General features: G+C 46.5%; 1 protein-coding gene across 1 annotated transcript in view; it reads left to right on the forward strand.

The window, feature by feature from the left end:
• Window positions 1–16,673, forward strand: part of LOC148453344 (cytochrome P450 4A4-like) — a 180,329-nt gene that overhangs the window by 136,946 nt on the left and 26,710 nt on the right. Inside the window, exon 5 of the mRNA XM_088462255.1 lies at window positions 14,802–14,926. Coding sequence (XP_088318381.1) covers window positions 14,802–14,926 — 125 coding nt within the window. The remainder of the gene's footprint in view (window positions 1–14,801; window positions 14,927–16,673) is intronic.

The raw sequence follows: 16,673 nt of genomic DNA on the forward strand, positions 1-16,673 counted from the left end.
AAACGGTGACCAGATCAAAGCCCATCTGGAGTACAGGTTCGACAGGGCGGGAGTGCTGTGGAACCCTATGAAGTTCGTAGAAATAGAGATAACAATGGTAAGTTCTTGCCATATCTCATATTATTCACAGTATGGGGGGAAGTCCGGGGGCAGCCCAGCATCTCGGAGATGCTGGGCACGCCCCTTAGCAATGTAAACAGGGCGTGCCACTAGGTCACGCCCTTTTTTCACATAGGTCACACCCCTTTTCAGGAAAGCTTCGCCGCGTAGTTGTCCTGAGTGGAACTCTGCAAAAGTAGGGAGGTATGTTATAACACTTACATGGCTTTGTGTGTTTATTTAGTGCATATACTGTATAGGTACTGTATGTGCATGTCTACATGCAATTCTATATCTAGGGCTTTATATTGTGTATGTATGTATGGATTTATTCTTACGCTACTTGTGAGTGGCAGAATAAATACATACATACAGGGCCGTAGAGAGCCTGGCCAGTCCCGGGTAAAGGAGGGGGCATGGCCTAATCGCTGGATGCATGGCCACGCCCCCTTGGAAAAAACACAAATATATATCAGCCCAGCGCTAAGCAGGGGGGGGCGCGATCAGTGTGATCGCTCCCCCCCACAGCCATAGGAGACTGCTCTGGCTGCTGCAGCAGCTGCAAGCAGGCTCACACTGCAGCCCAGCACAAGCTGTGTGCTGAGCTGCTGTGAGGGAGGGGTGGGGGGCACGCCGGGCTCCTCTAGCAAGCCCAGGCCTGGGTAAACTGTACCCACTCCCCGACTCTCGTTGCCCATGTATACATACATACATACATACACAATATAAAGCCCTAGACATAGAATTGTATGTAGACATGCATATACAGTACCTATACAGTATATGCACTAAATAAACACACAAAGCCATGTAAGTGTTATAATAATGCTGTGTATGTATGGGGTGTGACAACCACAGCCTACTGCCGATTGTGGCAGACTATAAATCTCTGACCCAGCAGCCTGCATACAGTAACAGTACATCCAGCCAGACAATAGAGGAATCCTACCCCACCTGCTGGATTATGAAGGAGCCATCTTGCTGGGAGTCAGGGCACTCCCTAACATGAGCAGGGACCTGGGGTACTGGCAAGAAATCAGACATAGAGAAAAAAGAGAAAGGAGAGTAAAGAAAGAGCTGAGATGAGAGAGAATGAGGACAGAAAGGAAAGTGAAAGTAACATTAATACATAACCTGCCTGCAGCAGGAGCCTGATCCTCACAGGAGAAAGAGCTGAGAAGAGGCAGTCTCCTATCTGCAGCTATTACTAATAGTACATGCAGTAGTAGTTATGTGTTACATTACCATCATCAGCACAGCAAAGGCTATTACACCACTGACTATAGTGTTAGCACTCACCTCCCCTTTACAGCTCTGCCACACTGTACAAGTAAGAGGGGTGGGCCGCGCTTCAAATTATTATTTATATTATTATCATTAATTTATTTATATGGTGCCACAAGTGTTCCGCAGCGCCTTACAAAGTACATAGACAAATAAGTAGGGGTGGGCGGGTTCGGATTTCTGAAATCCGAACCCCCCCGAGCCCCCCCGATCCGAGGCAGATCCGAGTCAGGCTCGACTTTTCCCGCCTGACTCGGATCTGAAATCGAGGCAAAACATCATCATCCCGCCTTCCGAGTCTCGCGGGTTTTGGAACCTATATAAGGTTCGGCGCCATTTTCTCACTCGGCTGTGGACAGTGAAGAGGGAGGGTGGGAGTTAGGGCTGGCTGGGCTGTGTAGTGTAGTGTAGTGCAGAGTAGTGTTGTGCTGCTGTTGTCCACTACTTCAAAGTCCATAGGGGCTGGCTGTGTTGTGCTGTGCTGCTGTTGTTAATAGGGGCTGTGTCCACTACTTCAAAGTCCATAGGGGCTGGCTGGACTGTGTTGTACAGTCAGTTCTCCATAGGGGCTGTGTCCACTCCAAAGTCCTGTGCAGTGTCCCAGTCCTAAAGGGGTGCTGTAGTGTTGTCCAGGGGGTGCTCTGTCCATCAGGGGTGCTCCCCCCAAGTGCTAAAAAAATAATATTTTTTGTGTGTTTGTGAATTGTGTGCGCAGTAGCCGCCCGTGCATCAACAAAGTAGTGCCAAGCGTGCGCCTGTGTCATAAGTAAAGGGCCGGCTGGCTTGACCGTTAAAGGGTGCTGTAACCCCCAAAGTACACTCCAGTCCAAACCAAAAAAAAAAATTATTTTCTGTGTTTGTGAATTGTGTGCGCAGTAGCCGCACGTGCATCAACAAAGTAGTGCCAAGCGTGCGCCTGTGTCATAAGTAAAGGGCCGGCTGGCTTGACCGTTAAACTGTAACCCCCAAAGTACACTCCAGTCCAAACCAAAAAAAAAATTATTTTCTGTGTTTGTGAATTGTGTGAGCAGTAGCCGCACGTGCATCAACAAAGTAGTGCCAAGCGTGCGCCTGTGTCATAAGTAAAGGGCCGGCTGGCTTGACCGTTAAAGGGTGCTGTAACCCCCAAAGTACACTCCAGTCCAAACCAAAAAAAAAATTATTTTCTGTGTGAATTGTGTGCGCAGTAGCCGCACGTGTATCAACAAAGTAGTGCCAAGCGTACGCCTGTGTCATAAGTAAAGGGCCGGCTGGCTTGACCGTTAAAGGGTGCTGTAACCCCCAAAGTACACTCCAGTTCAAACCAAAAAAATAATATTTTTTGTGTGTTTGTGAATTGTGTGCGCAGTAGCCGCACGTGCATCAACAAAGTAGTGCCAAGCGTGCGCCTGTGTCATAAGTAAAGGGCCAGCTGGCTTGACCGTTAAAGGGTGCTGTAACCCCCAAAGTACACTCCAGTCCAAACCAAAAAAAAAATTATTTTCTGTGTTTGTGAATTGTGTGCGCAGTAGCCGCACGTGCATCAACAAAGTAGTGCCAAGCGTGCGCCTGTGTCATAAGTAAAGGGCCGGCTGGCTTGACCGTTAAACTGTAACCCCCAAAGTACACTCCAGTCCAAACCAAAAAAAAAAATTATTTTCTGTGTTTGTGAATTGTGTGAGCAGTAGCCGCACGTGCATCAACAAAGTAGTGCCAAGCGTGCGCCTGTGTCATAAGTAAAGGGCCGGCTGGCTTGACCGTTAAAGGGTGCTGTAACCCCCAAAGTACACTACAGTCCAAACCAAAAAAAAAAATTATTTTCTGTGTGAATTGTGTGCGCAGTAGCCGCACGTGTATCAACAAAGTAGTGCCAAGCGTACGCCTGTGTCATAAGTAAAGGGCCGGCTGGCTTGACCGTTAAAGGGTGCTGTAACCCCCAAAGTACACTCCAGTTCAAACCAAAAAAATAATATTTTTTGTGTGTTTGTGAATTGTGTGCGCAGTAGCCGCACGTGCATCAACAAAGTAGTGCCAAGCGTGCGCCTGTGTCATAAGTAAAGGGCCAGCTGGCTTGACCGTTAAAGGGTGCTGTAACCCCCCAAAGTACACTCCAGTCCAAACCAAAAAAAAAATTATTTTCTGTGTTTGTGAATTGTGTGCGCAGTAGCCGCACGTGCATCAACAAAGTAGTGCCAAGCGTGCGCCTGTGTCATAAGTAAAGGGCCGGCTGGCTTGACCGTTAAAGGGTGCTGTAACCCCCAAAGTACACTCCCGTTCAAACCAAAAAAATAATATTTTTTGTGTGTTTGTGAATTGTGTGCGCAGTAGCCGCACGTGCATCAACAAAGTAGTGCCAAGCGTGCGCCTGTGTCATAAGTAAAGGGCCGGCTGGCTTGACCGTTAAAGGGTGCTGTAACCCCCAAAGTACACTCCAGTCCAAACCAAAAAAAAAATTATTTTCTGTGTTTGTGAATTGTGTGCGCAGTAGCCGCACGTGCATCAACAAAGTAGTGCCAAGCGTGCGCCTGTGTCATAAGTAAAGGGCCGGCTGGCTTGACCGTTAAAGGGTGCTGTAACCCCCAAAGTACACTCCAGTCCAAACCAAAAAAAAAATTATTTTCTGTGTTTGTGAATTGTGTGCGCAGTAGCCGCACGTGCATCAACAAAGTAGTGCCAAGCGTGCGCCTGTGTCAGAAGTAAAGGGCCGGCTGGGTTGACCGTTAAAGGGTGCTGTAACCCCCAAAGTACACTCCAGTCCAAACCAAAAAAATATATATTTTCTGTGTTTGTGAATTGTGTGCGCAGTAGCCACACGTGCATCAACAAAGTAGTGCCAAGCATGCGCCTGTGTCATAAGTAAAGGGCCGGCTGGCTTGACCGTTAAAGGGTGCTGTAACCCCCAAAGTACACTCCAGTCCAAACCAAAAAAATATATATTTTCTGTGTTTGTGAATTGTGTGCGCAGTAGCCGCACGTGCATCAACAAAGTAGTGCCAAGCGTGCGCCTGTGTCATAAGTAAAGGGCCGGCTGGCTTGACCGTTAAAGGGTGCTGTAACCCCCAAAGTACACTCCAGTCCAAACCAAAAAAATATATATTTTCTGTGTTTGTGAATTGTGTGCGCAGTAGCCGCATGTGCATCAACAAAGTAGTGCCAAGCGTGCGCCTGTGTCATAAGTAAAGGGCCGGCTGGCTTGACCGTTAAAGGGTCCTGTAATCCCCAAAGTACACTCCAGTCCAAACCAAAAAAAAAAATATTTTCTGTGTTTGTGAATTGTGTGCGCAGTAGCCACACGTGCATCAACAAAGGAGCAGCGCCAAGCGTGCGCCTGTGTCCCATAAGTAAAGAGCCGGCTGGCTCATTTCTTAAAGGCTGGTGTAACCCACAAAGTGCATTACTCTCCAACAAAAATAAAAAAATATTTTCTGTGTTTAGCCGCATGTATATATCAAATCAATATAACATAAATGGAGGACCAAACTTTCTCCGATAAAATTATAATAGAGAAAGATCAAGAACCACTTCCTCCTAGTGCTGAAGCTGCTGCCACTAGTCATGACATAGACGATAACATGCCATCAACGTCGTCTGCCAAGGCCGATGCCCAATGTCATAATAGAGGGCACATACAATCCCAAATGACAAAGTTCAGGAAAATGACCTTGAAAAAAACATTTAAATCATCTGAAGAGAAACGTAAACTTGCCAATATGCCATTTACAACACGGAGTGGCAAGGAACGGCTAAGGTCGATCCCTAGTATGTTCATGACTAGTGGTTCAGCTTCACATGACGATGGAAGCCCTCCTCCCACTAAAAAAATCAAAAGAGTTAAGCTGGCAAAAGCACAGCGAAGAACTGTGCTTTCTAAGAAGATATCACAAATCCCCAAGGAGAGTCGAAGTGTGGTGGCGGTTGCGATGCCTGACCTTCCCAGCACTGGACGGGAAGAGGTGGCTCTTTCCACCATTTGCACGCCCCCTGCAAGTGCTGAAAGGAGCACCCACAGTCCACTTGCTGATATGCAAATTGAAGATGTCACTGTTGAAGTACAACAGGATGAGGATACTGGTGTAGCTGGCGCTGAAGAGGAAGTTGGCGAGGAGGATTCTGATGGTGATGTGGTTTGTTTAAATCAGGCTCCGGGGGAGACAGTTGTTGTCCGTGGGATGAAAAAGCCCATCACGGTCATGCCTGGGCAGAAGACCAAACATTCCACCTCTTTGGTCTGGCAATATTTCTATCCAAATCCGGACAACAACTGTCTTGCCATATGTACCTTATGTAAAGGTGGAATAAGTAGGGGTAGGGACGTTAACCACCTAGGAACATCCTCCCTTATACGGCACCTGCAGCGCATTCATAATAAGTTACTGTCAAGTTCCGAAACTTTGGCTAAGACTGTAAGCAGTCCAGGGACACCTAAATCCCGTTGTCCTGTTGTATCCAAGCACCTGCAAACCACGCCGTCAACTCCCTCCTCGTCAATTTCCTCCTTAGTCAGGATCGGAAGTAGTCCTGCAGGCCATGTCACTGGCATGACTGACTCTCCTATCCGGGATTCCTTCGGAGGATCCTGCATTGCTACGCCTCCTGCTGCCGCTGCTGCTGTTGCTGGGAGTCGTTCATCATCCCAGAGAGGAAGTAGGAACACCACTACTTTTACTAAACAATTGACCCTCCAACAGTCCTTAGCGAGGAGGATGAAGTACGACAGCAGTCATCCTGAAGCAAAACGTATAACTGAGGCCTTGACTGCTATGTTGGTGTTAGACGTGCATCTGGTATCCGCCATTAGTGCAGTGGGATTTAGACAATTGCTGGAGGTAGTGTGTCCCCGGTTCCAAATCCCATCTAGATTCCACTTCACAAGGCAGGCGATACCGAAACTGTACAGAAACGTCAGAAAAAGTGTCCTCAGTGTCCTGAAAAATGCCGTTGTACCCAATGTCCACTTAACCACGTACATGTGGACAAGTGGAACAGGGCAGACTAAGGACTATATGACTGTGACAGCCCACTGGGTAGATGTATCACCTTACGCAGCAACAGCAGCAGCGTCACCAGTCGCAGCATCTCAGAAATGCCAGCTCGTTCCAAGGCAGGCTATGCTGTGTATCACCGGTTTCAGTAAGAGGCACACCGCCGCCAACCTCTTAGAGAAACTGAGGGAAATCATCGCCCAGTGGTTTACCCCACTTAGACTCTCCTGGGGATTTGTGATATCTGACAACGCCACCAATATTGTGCGGGCATTACATCTGGGCAAATTCCAGCACGTCCCATGCTTTGCTCACACAATAAACTTGGTGGTGCAGAATTTTCTGAAAAGCGACAGGGGCGTGCAGGAGACGCTTTGGGTGGCTCGAAAAATTTCAGGCCACTTTCGCCATTCAGCGACTGCGTGCCGAAGACTGGAGCGCCAGCAAACACTCTTGAACCTGCCCCGCCATCACCTGAAGCAAGAGGTTGTGATGCGGTGGAACTCAACCCTCTATATGCTTCAGAGGATGGAGGAGCAGCAAAAGGCCATTCAAGCCTATACATCCACCTATGACATAGGCAAAGGAGGGGATATGCACCTGACTCAAGCGCAGTGGAGAATGATTTCCGTGTTGTGCAAGGTTCTCCAGCCCTTCGAACTTGCCACACGTGAAGTCAGTTCAGACACTGCCAGCTTGAGTCAGGTCATTCCCCTCATCAGGCTTTTGCAGAAGCAGCTGGAGAAAGTGAAGGAGGAGCTAAGATGGAGCGATTCCGCTCGGCATGTGGGACTTGTGGATGAAGCCCTTCATTCGCTTTGCCAGGATTCCAGGGTGGTCAATCTGTTGAAATCAGACCACTACATTTTGGCCACCGTGCTCGATCCTAGGTTTAAAGCCTATGTGGTGTCTCTCTTTCCGGCCGACACAAGCCTGCAGAGGTGCAAAGACCTGCTGGTGAACACACTGTCAGCTGAAGCGGAACGTGACACGTCAACAGCTCCTTCTTCATTTTCTCCCGCAACTGGGGCTGCCAGGAAAAAACTTAGGTATCCTAAACAACCTGCTGGCGGTGATGCAGGGCAGGCAGGACCAAGTTTGGACATCTGGTCCGGACTGAAGGACCTGGCAACAATTTCTGACATGTCTACTGTCACTGCATATGATACTGTCACCATTGACAGAATGGTGGAGGATTACATCGGTGATAGCATCCAAGTAGGCATGTCAGACAGTCCATACCTGTACTGGCAGGAAAAAGAGGCAATTTGGAGGCCCCTGTACAAACTGGCTCTATTTTACCTGAGTTGCCCCCCCTCCAGTGTGTACTCCGAAAGAGTGTTTAGTGCAGCCGGGAACCTTGTCAGCGAAAGGCGTAGGAGGTTGCTTCCATAAAATGTGGAGAAGATGATGTTCATAAAATGAATTATCAACTCTTCCAGGGAGACCAGCCTCCAGAATGTACAGAGGGACCAGTGGTGGTGGATTCAAGTGGGGACGAGTTAATACTTTGTGAGGATGAGGATGTACACACTGCAGAGGGTGAGGAATCGGTGGATGAGGAGGATGAGGATGACATCTTGCCTCCGTAGAGCCAGTTTGTGCAGGGACAGATTAATTGCCAGCTTGTTTTGTGGGGGCCCAAACGAACCAATCATTTCAGCCACAGTTGTGTGGCAGACCCTGGCGCTGAAATGATTGGTTTGTTAAAGTGTGCATGTCCTGTTTATACAACATAAGGGTGGGTGGGAGGGCCCAAGGACAATTCCATCTTGCACCTCTATTTTTTCTTTGCATTATGTACAGTTTGGGGCCTAGTTTTTCAAACTGCCATCCTGTCTGCCACTGCAGTATCACGCCTAGATGGGTCACGTGTTTGTGCCGCCCACTCGTGTCGCTTAGCATAGTCATCCAGCTACCTCGGTGCAACCTTTTGGACATTAAAACACTATTGTGAGGTGTTCAGAATAGACTGGAAATGAGTGGAAATTAAGGTTATTGAGGTTAATAATAGCATAGGAACAGAAAAACCTACAAATTCTGTGATTTTAGCTGTTTTTATGCTTTTTTTCAAAAAAATACAGATCCAAAACCCAGAACCCAAAACACGGAAGGGTGATTTTGGCAAAACCAATCCAGATCCAAAACACAAAGAAAGATCCAGATCCAAAACCAAAACACGAAAAGTGGCCGGTGCACACCCCTACAAATAAGTAACCATTGACTTACAATACAATACAATACAGGACATGGATAAATATTGCTATATTAGCAACCTTTATGCCCGCATAAGCAGCCAAGTGTTAGTTGCCCTAGTGGGGAGTAAGAGATAAATTAAATGACAGTAGGGAGAAGCACAAGAGGGTAGAGGGCCCTGCTCGAAAGAGCTAACATTATTTAAGGGAGGGGATGACAAACAGGAGTGACACAGATGGGTAGGCGGGGAGGAAGGAAGATGTAGCAGCAAGTTAGGATGAGAGCAGGAAGGCTTTAATGAAGTAGTGGGTCTTAAGAGCTCGTTTGAAAGATTGTAGAGAGGTTCAGAGTCTGATGGGGAGAGGGAGGGAGTTCCAAAGGTGAGGAGCAGCATGGGCAAAATCTTGGAGGCGGGAGTGGGAGGAAGTAATCAATTGGCATGAAAAGTGGCGTGTACTAAGTGAACAAAGAGGACGGACAGAAGAGTGAAGGGAGATGAGATCAGAGATGTAAATGGGAGAAGATTGGGTGAGGGCTTTGAAAGTGAGTGTGAGAGCCTTGAATTGGGTTCTGAAAGGGAAGGGGAGCCAGTGGAGGGCTTGTAGGAGAGGGGAGGCAGATGTAGAGTGTTTGGAGAGGAAGATGAGCCGAGCAGCAGCATTTACCACAGACTGGAGAGGAGAGAGATGGGATTTGGGGAGGCCAGCTAGGAGAAGGTTACAGTAGTCCAATCTGGACATGACCAGTGAATGTACAAGGGTTTTGGTAGCATCCTGGGTGAGAAAGGGTCTGATCTAGGAAATATTCTTGAGATGGAAATGACAGGACTGCGAGAGGTTCAGAATGTGTGGCTTGAAGGAGAGGGAAGAGTCCAGGATGACTCCAAGACATGCCACCTATTAATAAAGAAGTAGTGGGACATGATGTTATGTGGGAGGGTGGGAAGACTATCAGCTCAGTCTTAGACATTAAGTTTGAGAAATCGCTGGGACATCCAGGAAGAGATAGCAGAGAGACAGTTAGAGATACGAGTCAGTAGAGAGGGGGACAGATCAGGTGAGGAAAGGTAGATCTGAGTATCATCAGCATAGAGATGATAATGGAGGTCAAAATAGCTGATGAGTTTACCTAGAGAATACGTATAGAGAGAGAATAGGAGAGGTCCAAGAACAGAACCTTGGGGAACACCTACTGTAAGAGGCTGTGGGGGGAGGAATCGTCATGAGAGGAAACAGAGAAGGAACGTTCAGAGAGGTATGAGGACAGCCAGGAGAGAGCAGTGTCACGTAGACCATGGGAGTAAAGAATATGCAGCAGTAGAGGGTGGTCTACAGTGTCAAAAGCAGCAGAGAGGTCAAGGAGAATGAGCAGGGAGTAGTGGCTCTTGGATTTTCCAGCAAGGAGGTCGTTGCAGACTTTTCTGAGGGCAGTTTCAGTGGAGTGGAGAGAACGGAAGCCAGACTGAAAAGGGTCAAGGAGGGAGTGGGAGGAAAGAAATGTGGTGAGGCGGTTATAAACAGTAATGCTCAAGGAGTTTGGAGGCAAAAGGGAGGAGAGAGATTGGTCAGTAGTTAGAGATAATGTTAGGATCAAGGTTAGGTTTTTTAAGAATGGTGGAGACAAGGGCATGCTTGAATGCAGAAGGAACAGTGCAAGAAGAGAGGGAGAGATTAAGGAGGTGGGCAAGATGGGAGCAGGCAGAAGGAGAGAGGTAGCGGAGGAGGTGGGAGGGGATAGGGGAAAGGTGGAAGGGGGGGAGGACTGGATAAGGGCCTTAACTTCCTCTCCAGTCACAGGGGAGAAGGATGTCAGAGTCAGTAAAATGGATGGGGAGGGGTGATCCAGGAAAGGAGGAGGTGGAGAGCTTGGGGACTGGTTGGATATGATGTCCTGACGAACAGAATAAATTTTAGATGTGAAATATGTAGCAAACTCAGTGGCAGAGAGCAAGGAGGGGAGGAGGGGGTGGGCAGAGGACGGAGTTGTAGGTGGAATAGAGACGCTGGGGATATGAGGACTGGGAGGAGATGAGATTCTTGAAATATGACTGTTTAGAGAGGGAAAGGGCAGCACTGTAGGATGACAGCATGAATTTGAAATTGAGAAAATCTGCCTGAGAGCGTGATCTTCTCCACTGTCACTTGGCGGTTCGGGAACACTTTTGCAGATATCTGGTGCATTCGGAATGCCAGGGTTGAGGTGTGGATTTGCGAGGGTGAGTAGTGATCGCCAGAGCAACAGAGTCAAGAGCAGAAGTAAGGGAGGCATTGTATAGGGAAGCAGCTTGTTCAGCGCAGGAAAAAGAGGATAGGGGAGAGAAGTGAGTCAAGTAGGGAAGAAAAGAAAGCAGTGTCAATAGCTTCAATGTTACGCTTAGTGATGGTGGCTCTGGGAGGTAGAGGAGGGGAAGGAGAGAGGGATAGGTTAATTGAGAGGAGGTGATGATCAGAGAGGCGGAATGGGGAATTGGAGTAGGCAGAAATATCACAACGGTGAGTGAATACCAGATCAAGCAAATGCTCACTCGCATGGGAGGATGAGGAGGTCCATTGGGAGAGTCCAAATGAGGAAGTGAGGGTGAGTAGTTTGGAGGCGGTAGATTCTGTGGGGATATCAATAGGATTATTGAAGTCACCGAGGATAATAGAGGGAAGGTCTGAGGAGAGAAAGTAGAGGAGTGATGGGGTGAGGATAGGGGACTGGCGGGAAGTGGGCAGGTTCAGCAACATGATATTAACAGGAGTACCAATGCCTGCAGGTAGAATATGAGGAAAAAGGGGTACACGTGCGCTCCTGCTGGGTGTGTGTGATACGATGGTGTGGGGGAATTGGCTGGGGAGGGGGGGGGGCAAGGGGAATGTGGGGAGGAGAGATGGAGAGGAGAGGGGTTTGTGTATTGGGGCTAAATGGTGGCTATGTTAGTGGGTGTGTGGGTGAGAAAAAATGAGGCAGACAGTAAGTGTGGAATCTAACTTGTTTTATTTGGTAAGACACAGTGCTTCCCTATGTGGTTCCGTTATGGGGTGTGGGGATGAGCAGATGGCTCTGTGCGATCCTCGGTTGGGGAGTGGGTAGATCATTTGAGGGGGCTCCTATCCGAGCGGTCCTTACTCCTGCACATTCCCCTGCTGGACCTATGGTCACAGTCTTCTGGAACCTAGATGCATGGGGTGTTGATCAAGTCCTGTAGCTTGTGCAGTTGGCGGCATCCCGCACTGTCTCTGGGACCTGTTTGACCTACCGGTAGGTGGAGTGATGTCTGTGGTGCTGTGCAGCGCAAGCTGTGGTCCCAGATGCTGGCCAGGTGTGGCGTTTCACCTCTGCGAGCCCGCGTGGTGCCTGGCAGATGGGCGCCCGTCGATGTCCTGCTGTGGGCTGTAGAGTGATGTGGAGAGCCGCGGTGTGGTACTGCCCCATGGTCCCGTGGAGTCAGTCTACTGTGCTGTATGCACAGCCAGGGCGGGCAAGGGGGACCCAAGGTTTGCCGGGTTGTACAGTGCTGGATCCTCTGTGGCCTGGATTCGGTGTAGCAATAAATGGTTGATTAAAGTTCTTGTAGTGGTGGTGAGTGTGGGTGGCTTGATCTTCAACGCATTTCGGCCTCAGGGCCTTTTTCAAGGAGTCATTGAAAAAGGCCCTGAGGCCACCCTGGCAGTGCATATAGCACAGTAGGCTGACCCCACAGGAATGTGGTACAGCACCACACTGCAGCTCTCCACATCACTCTACAGCCCACAGCAGGACATCAACGGGTGCCCATCTGCCAGGCACCCCGCGGGCTTGTGGAGATGCAACACAACACCTGGCCAGCATCTGAGACCACAGCTTATGCTGCATAGCACCACGGACATCTCTCCACCTACCGGTAGGTCAAATAAGTCCTAGAGACAGTGCAGGATGCCACACTGTACTCCTGCTTTTCCTTCTCAGCAGCCCTGCTAATATAAGAGAGCCGTGATTGGCTGGCACTGTCATGTGCTTTTCAGTATATGTTATATCCATTTCAGCATATGTCATATCCATTTCAGCATACGTCATATCCATTTCACTATATGTCATATTCATTTCACTATATGTCATATCCATTTTAGCATATGTCATATCCATTTTAGCATATGTCATATTCATTTTAGCATATGTCATATCCATTTTAGCATATGTCATATCCATTTCAGCATAGGTCATATCCATTTCAGCATAGGTCATATCCATTTCAGCATAAGTCATATCCATTTCAGCATTTGTCATATCCATTTCAGCATAAGTCATATCCATTTCAGTATAGGTCATATCCATTTCAGCATAGGTCATATCCATTTCAGCATACGTCATATCCATTTCAGCATACGTCATATCCATTTCAGTATAGGTCATATGCTTTTCAGCATACATCATATCCATTTCAGCATATGTCATATCCATTTCAGCATAAGTTATATCCATTTCAGCATAAGTCATATCCATTTCAGCATAAGTCATATCCATTTCAGTATGTTATATCCATTTCAGTATATGTTATATCCATTTCAGCATACGTCATATCCATTTCAGCATACGTCATATACATTTCAGCATACGTCATATCCAGAAAGCAATAATTTAGGTATATGACATATCCAGAAAGCTGTAATTTTGACTTGAACGGCCCCTCATAGACACCACTAACACTTTGCAGCGTCGGACGCACTAATTGATATAGAGTGATAAAGAAATATATATATCAATTTAATAAATAACAAATAACAAACATATTCTATACCAAATAAAAACATAAAAATATAAGTATTATTGCATCAAATTGGATAAGATATATATTGCAAGTCACATCAGATATATGAATCAAATGAATTTCTTATTGCATGATAACACATAGATCCATTGGAGACCAGGAAAAATAGTTCATTAAGAGACTGAGTATACTTGTATGTCCTTAGATAATGTCTTTGTAAATCGGCATTGATCTTATGCCAAATAACCCAGTTTAGATAGGTGTATATATATATAGAGTGGTCTGGGGTGTCCCCCTAGACCACAAGAGCCCAAGATCGGGTACTCACGTGAACCGGGTTTGCGGTGATATGAATATTTGAGGGTATATCCCGGAGTGTCGTCACTGCTGCTGCCCACCCGTACTCTGCTCCGAAACACCAAGGATGAATAGTCAGGATGGTGGACCCCCCACACACCACGGCTCGCCGACTGAAGGCGTAGTATCCAGCTAAGCTCCAGGAGAGGGGCACACCGTGCATGGTCACTTGAACGGCAGGCGCCCCACAGGTGTATGTGATGGATTTGAGCCTCGAGCTGGCACACATGCGGATAATTGTTTTAAGTCAAAAACACCTCTGAATAGTCCTTGTGTAATGTGCCGGGCTCCGCAATCAGCCTGGTTAGATAAAGGTGCAATAGTAGGATATAGGTTATAAAACCATAATGAAACAGGGACAGCAACGCGTTTTGTCTACGCTGTAGACTATTTCAAGTCTTTGAATCAACACATTCGCACAATAGGAAAATTCACTTTGTCCTATTCACAAACATGTACAAAGAGACAAAAACATAAACCGTGATGTGATTGCATGTACACTCGCTATATGTAACCAAATTTGTATTTATTTCCTTCCCAAGTCCTTTTTTGCGCTGTCCGTTCGCCCCAACACTGCCACGACCTCTGTATCTCTCTAAGCACATTTCTTTCTGCACAACGGTTCACATAAGAGACCAGTCAGACTAATGAGGTCCCAGAAAGAATTTTCCCCTTACGGGAACCCATTACGCCTCCTCCCCCCAGTTTTAGCAGAAGAGGAGCTACATGAAAATGAGCAATTACAACTTCTACTGGTGATTACTGTGACTACATTCCAGCCTCCCCAACATCCGATGCGTTACAGCAATGACAGCCTCCCCAACATCTGATGTGTTACAGCAATGACAGCCACCCCAACATCCGATGTGTTACAGCAATGACAGCCACCCCAACATCTGATGCGTTACAGCAATGACAGTCACCCCAACATCCGATGTGTTACAGCAATGACAGCCACCCCAACATCCGATGTGATACAGCAATGACAGCCACCCCAACATCCGATGTGTTACAGCAATGACAGCCACCCCAACATCCGATGCGTTACAGCAATGACAGCCACCCCAACATCCGATGCGTTACAGCAATGACAGAATCCTCCTCTCTCAGTCATCGGTCTGAGTTGTACATTTTTGGAATTGTGTTGTTGTCCTCATAGTCTCTCATTGTTTCAGGATAAATGGGAGAAGCTGGTCCCAGACCAGAAGCCGGTGGAGCTCTTCCAACATGTCAGTCTCATGACCCTGGACACCATCATGAAATGCGCCTTCAGTTACCACAGCGACTGCCAGAATGACAGGTTGGTATCAGACAATCGCTCCCATTTATTAGTTTCCAATCAAACAATAAACATTTTACAGACATTTTAACATCCATTAGATGATTTTAAAAAACAAAACAGGTGGTTGCATAGAAAATGGCAGCACTGTGTCAGACCGGGCTGGCCAGTGACCTGCAGACTAGTGGCCCCCATACATCTAAAATGGATAGGGGCAATGCCATCTGCCGATGGCGGGGTCTGGAAATCAGTTTTATTCAACATGTTGAAGATCTCAATTCCCCAATCTCGATCCGAAAATGGTCGATATGATCAATCATCGATGGACGCTTTTCAGTGTTCCCGATTGGTGGAACAAATCGGATCAGGGAATCGGGAAAATGCACCTTAGATGTATAAGCCTCTTTAGCCACATGGATTATATATCTGCTATAGAACAGATCAATTATAAGGATAGGAGCCAATCCAACCAGCTGCTATACATGGCACCATCCCCACTCCATCCTAGCTAATAGAATAGGAACGCTGCCTCTGACAGTGATGTACTCTGTATGCTATCTGACACATGGGAGGTTCCTTTATGCAGACTAAAGTAAAAACCTGTTTATCTCATGTTACCAAAGAAATTTCCCCCCTGAGAGCTTTTGTAACTTGTAATTCTTCATATGTTATTTATGTTCTACAATGTGAATGGAATTTGCAGTGTGTGGGATGGACTATACGCTCACTTAAAGTTTGTTTTTTAGAACATAGGCGCATTATTCTGAATAGGTTTAATGGTCATAGTGTTTCACGCCATTTTAGAGATCACCATAAGGGAGATCCACAAGGGCTGAAAATGTGCAGAATTGAACAGGTGTCTAATAACTCCCCTTGGGGTGGCGATAGGTATAGGAGATTATACATGAGGGAAGCTTACTGCACTCATAATATGGTCTCTCTCTACCCTGATGGATTAAATGAAATGGTGGATATAGAATTCCTCTGATGACCAGAAGTTATATTGGGAGAGGTGCATAGAATGGTCTGTTATTATGTGACGGGTGTCCATTCTGTGCATATATAATTAGCTTTTTCTTCCCTTCTTGTTTTTTGTAATTCTTCATTCTGTTCCGGGAATACGTTTATGTACTGTAGGTCCTAGATTTATCATGTGATGCATCCATGTCTGCTCTTAGTAGTGTGTTAATGTATCTCTCATTATTACTGGATGGGTGGTCTACCCCTTTAAGAAATAACTGTGCTGTTATCTTAATTTTTTTTATTTCTCATAGTAAAATGTTCCCTCTTTTTTTAAAAATGTTTTTCTTTCACTACTTTGACCCTACAGTGGAAAATAGATTACTATAGTTCCTGAAAAAGACAGAAAGAATATATGAAATATACTAACATGAAATATACCTTCATGTGATTGTTATTTACACAGAAGTTGCCAAATGAACATTTAAGTAGTTGTTTATAAGGGTTTTTTATATATACTTAATTTTATATTCAGGCTGAATTTTGGTTTATTATATGACTTTATGAACTCATGTTTTTTTTTATAAATTTGATAGTGGTCTGTATAGGACTAACTAGATGTCTAATGAATATGTCTTTGGTGTGTGAATTTATTTGCCCCAGGTGTCCCAGGTGGATAAAATGAGTTAATTAAGACTTCACCAATGAAATAGATTTTTGCCACCACAGAGTAAAGAGAAACTAGTTAAGGCTGAGGTGGCGATACTGTGCGTTAGAGGTGGCTATACTGTGCGTTAGAGGTGGCTAT

This window comes from Taudactylus pleione, unplaced genomic scaffold (assembly GCF_031769625.1).
Source record: "Taudactylus pleione unplaced genomic scaffold, aTauple2 ptg001168l, whole genome shotgun sequence".
NCBI lineage: Eukaryota > Metazoa > Chordata > Amphibia > Anura > Myobatrachidae > Taudactylus > Taudactylus pleione.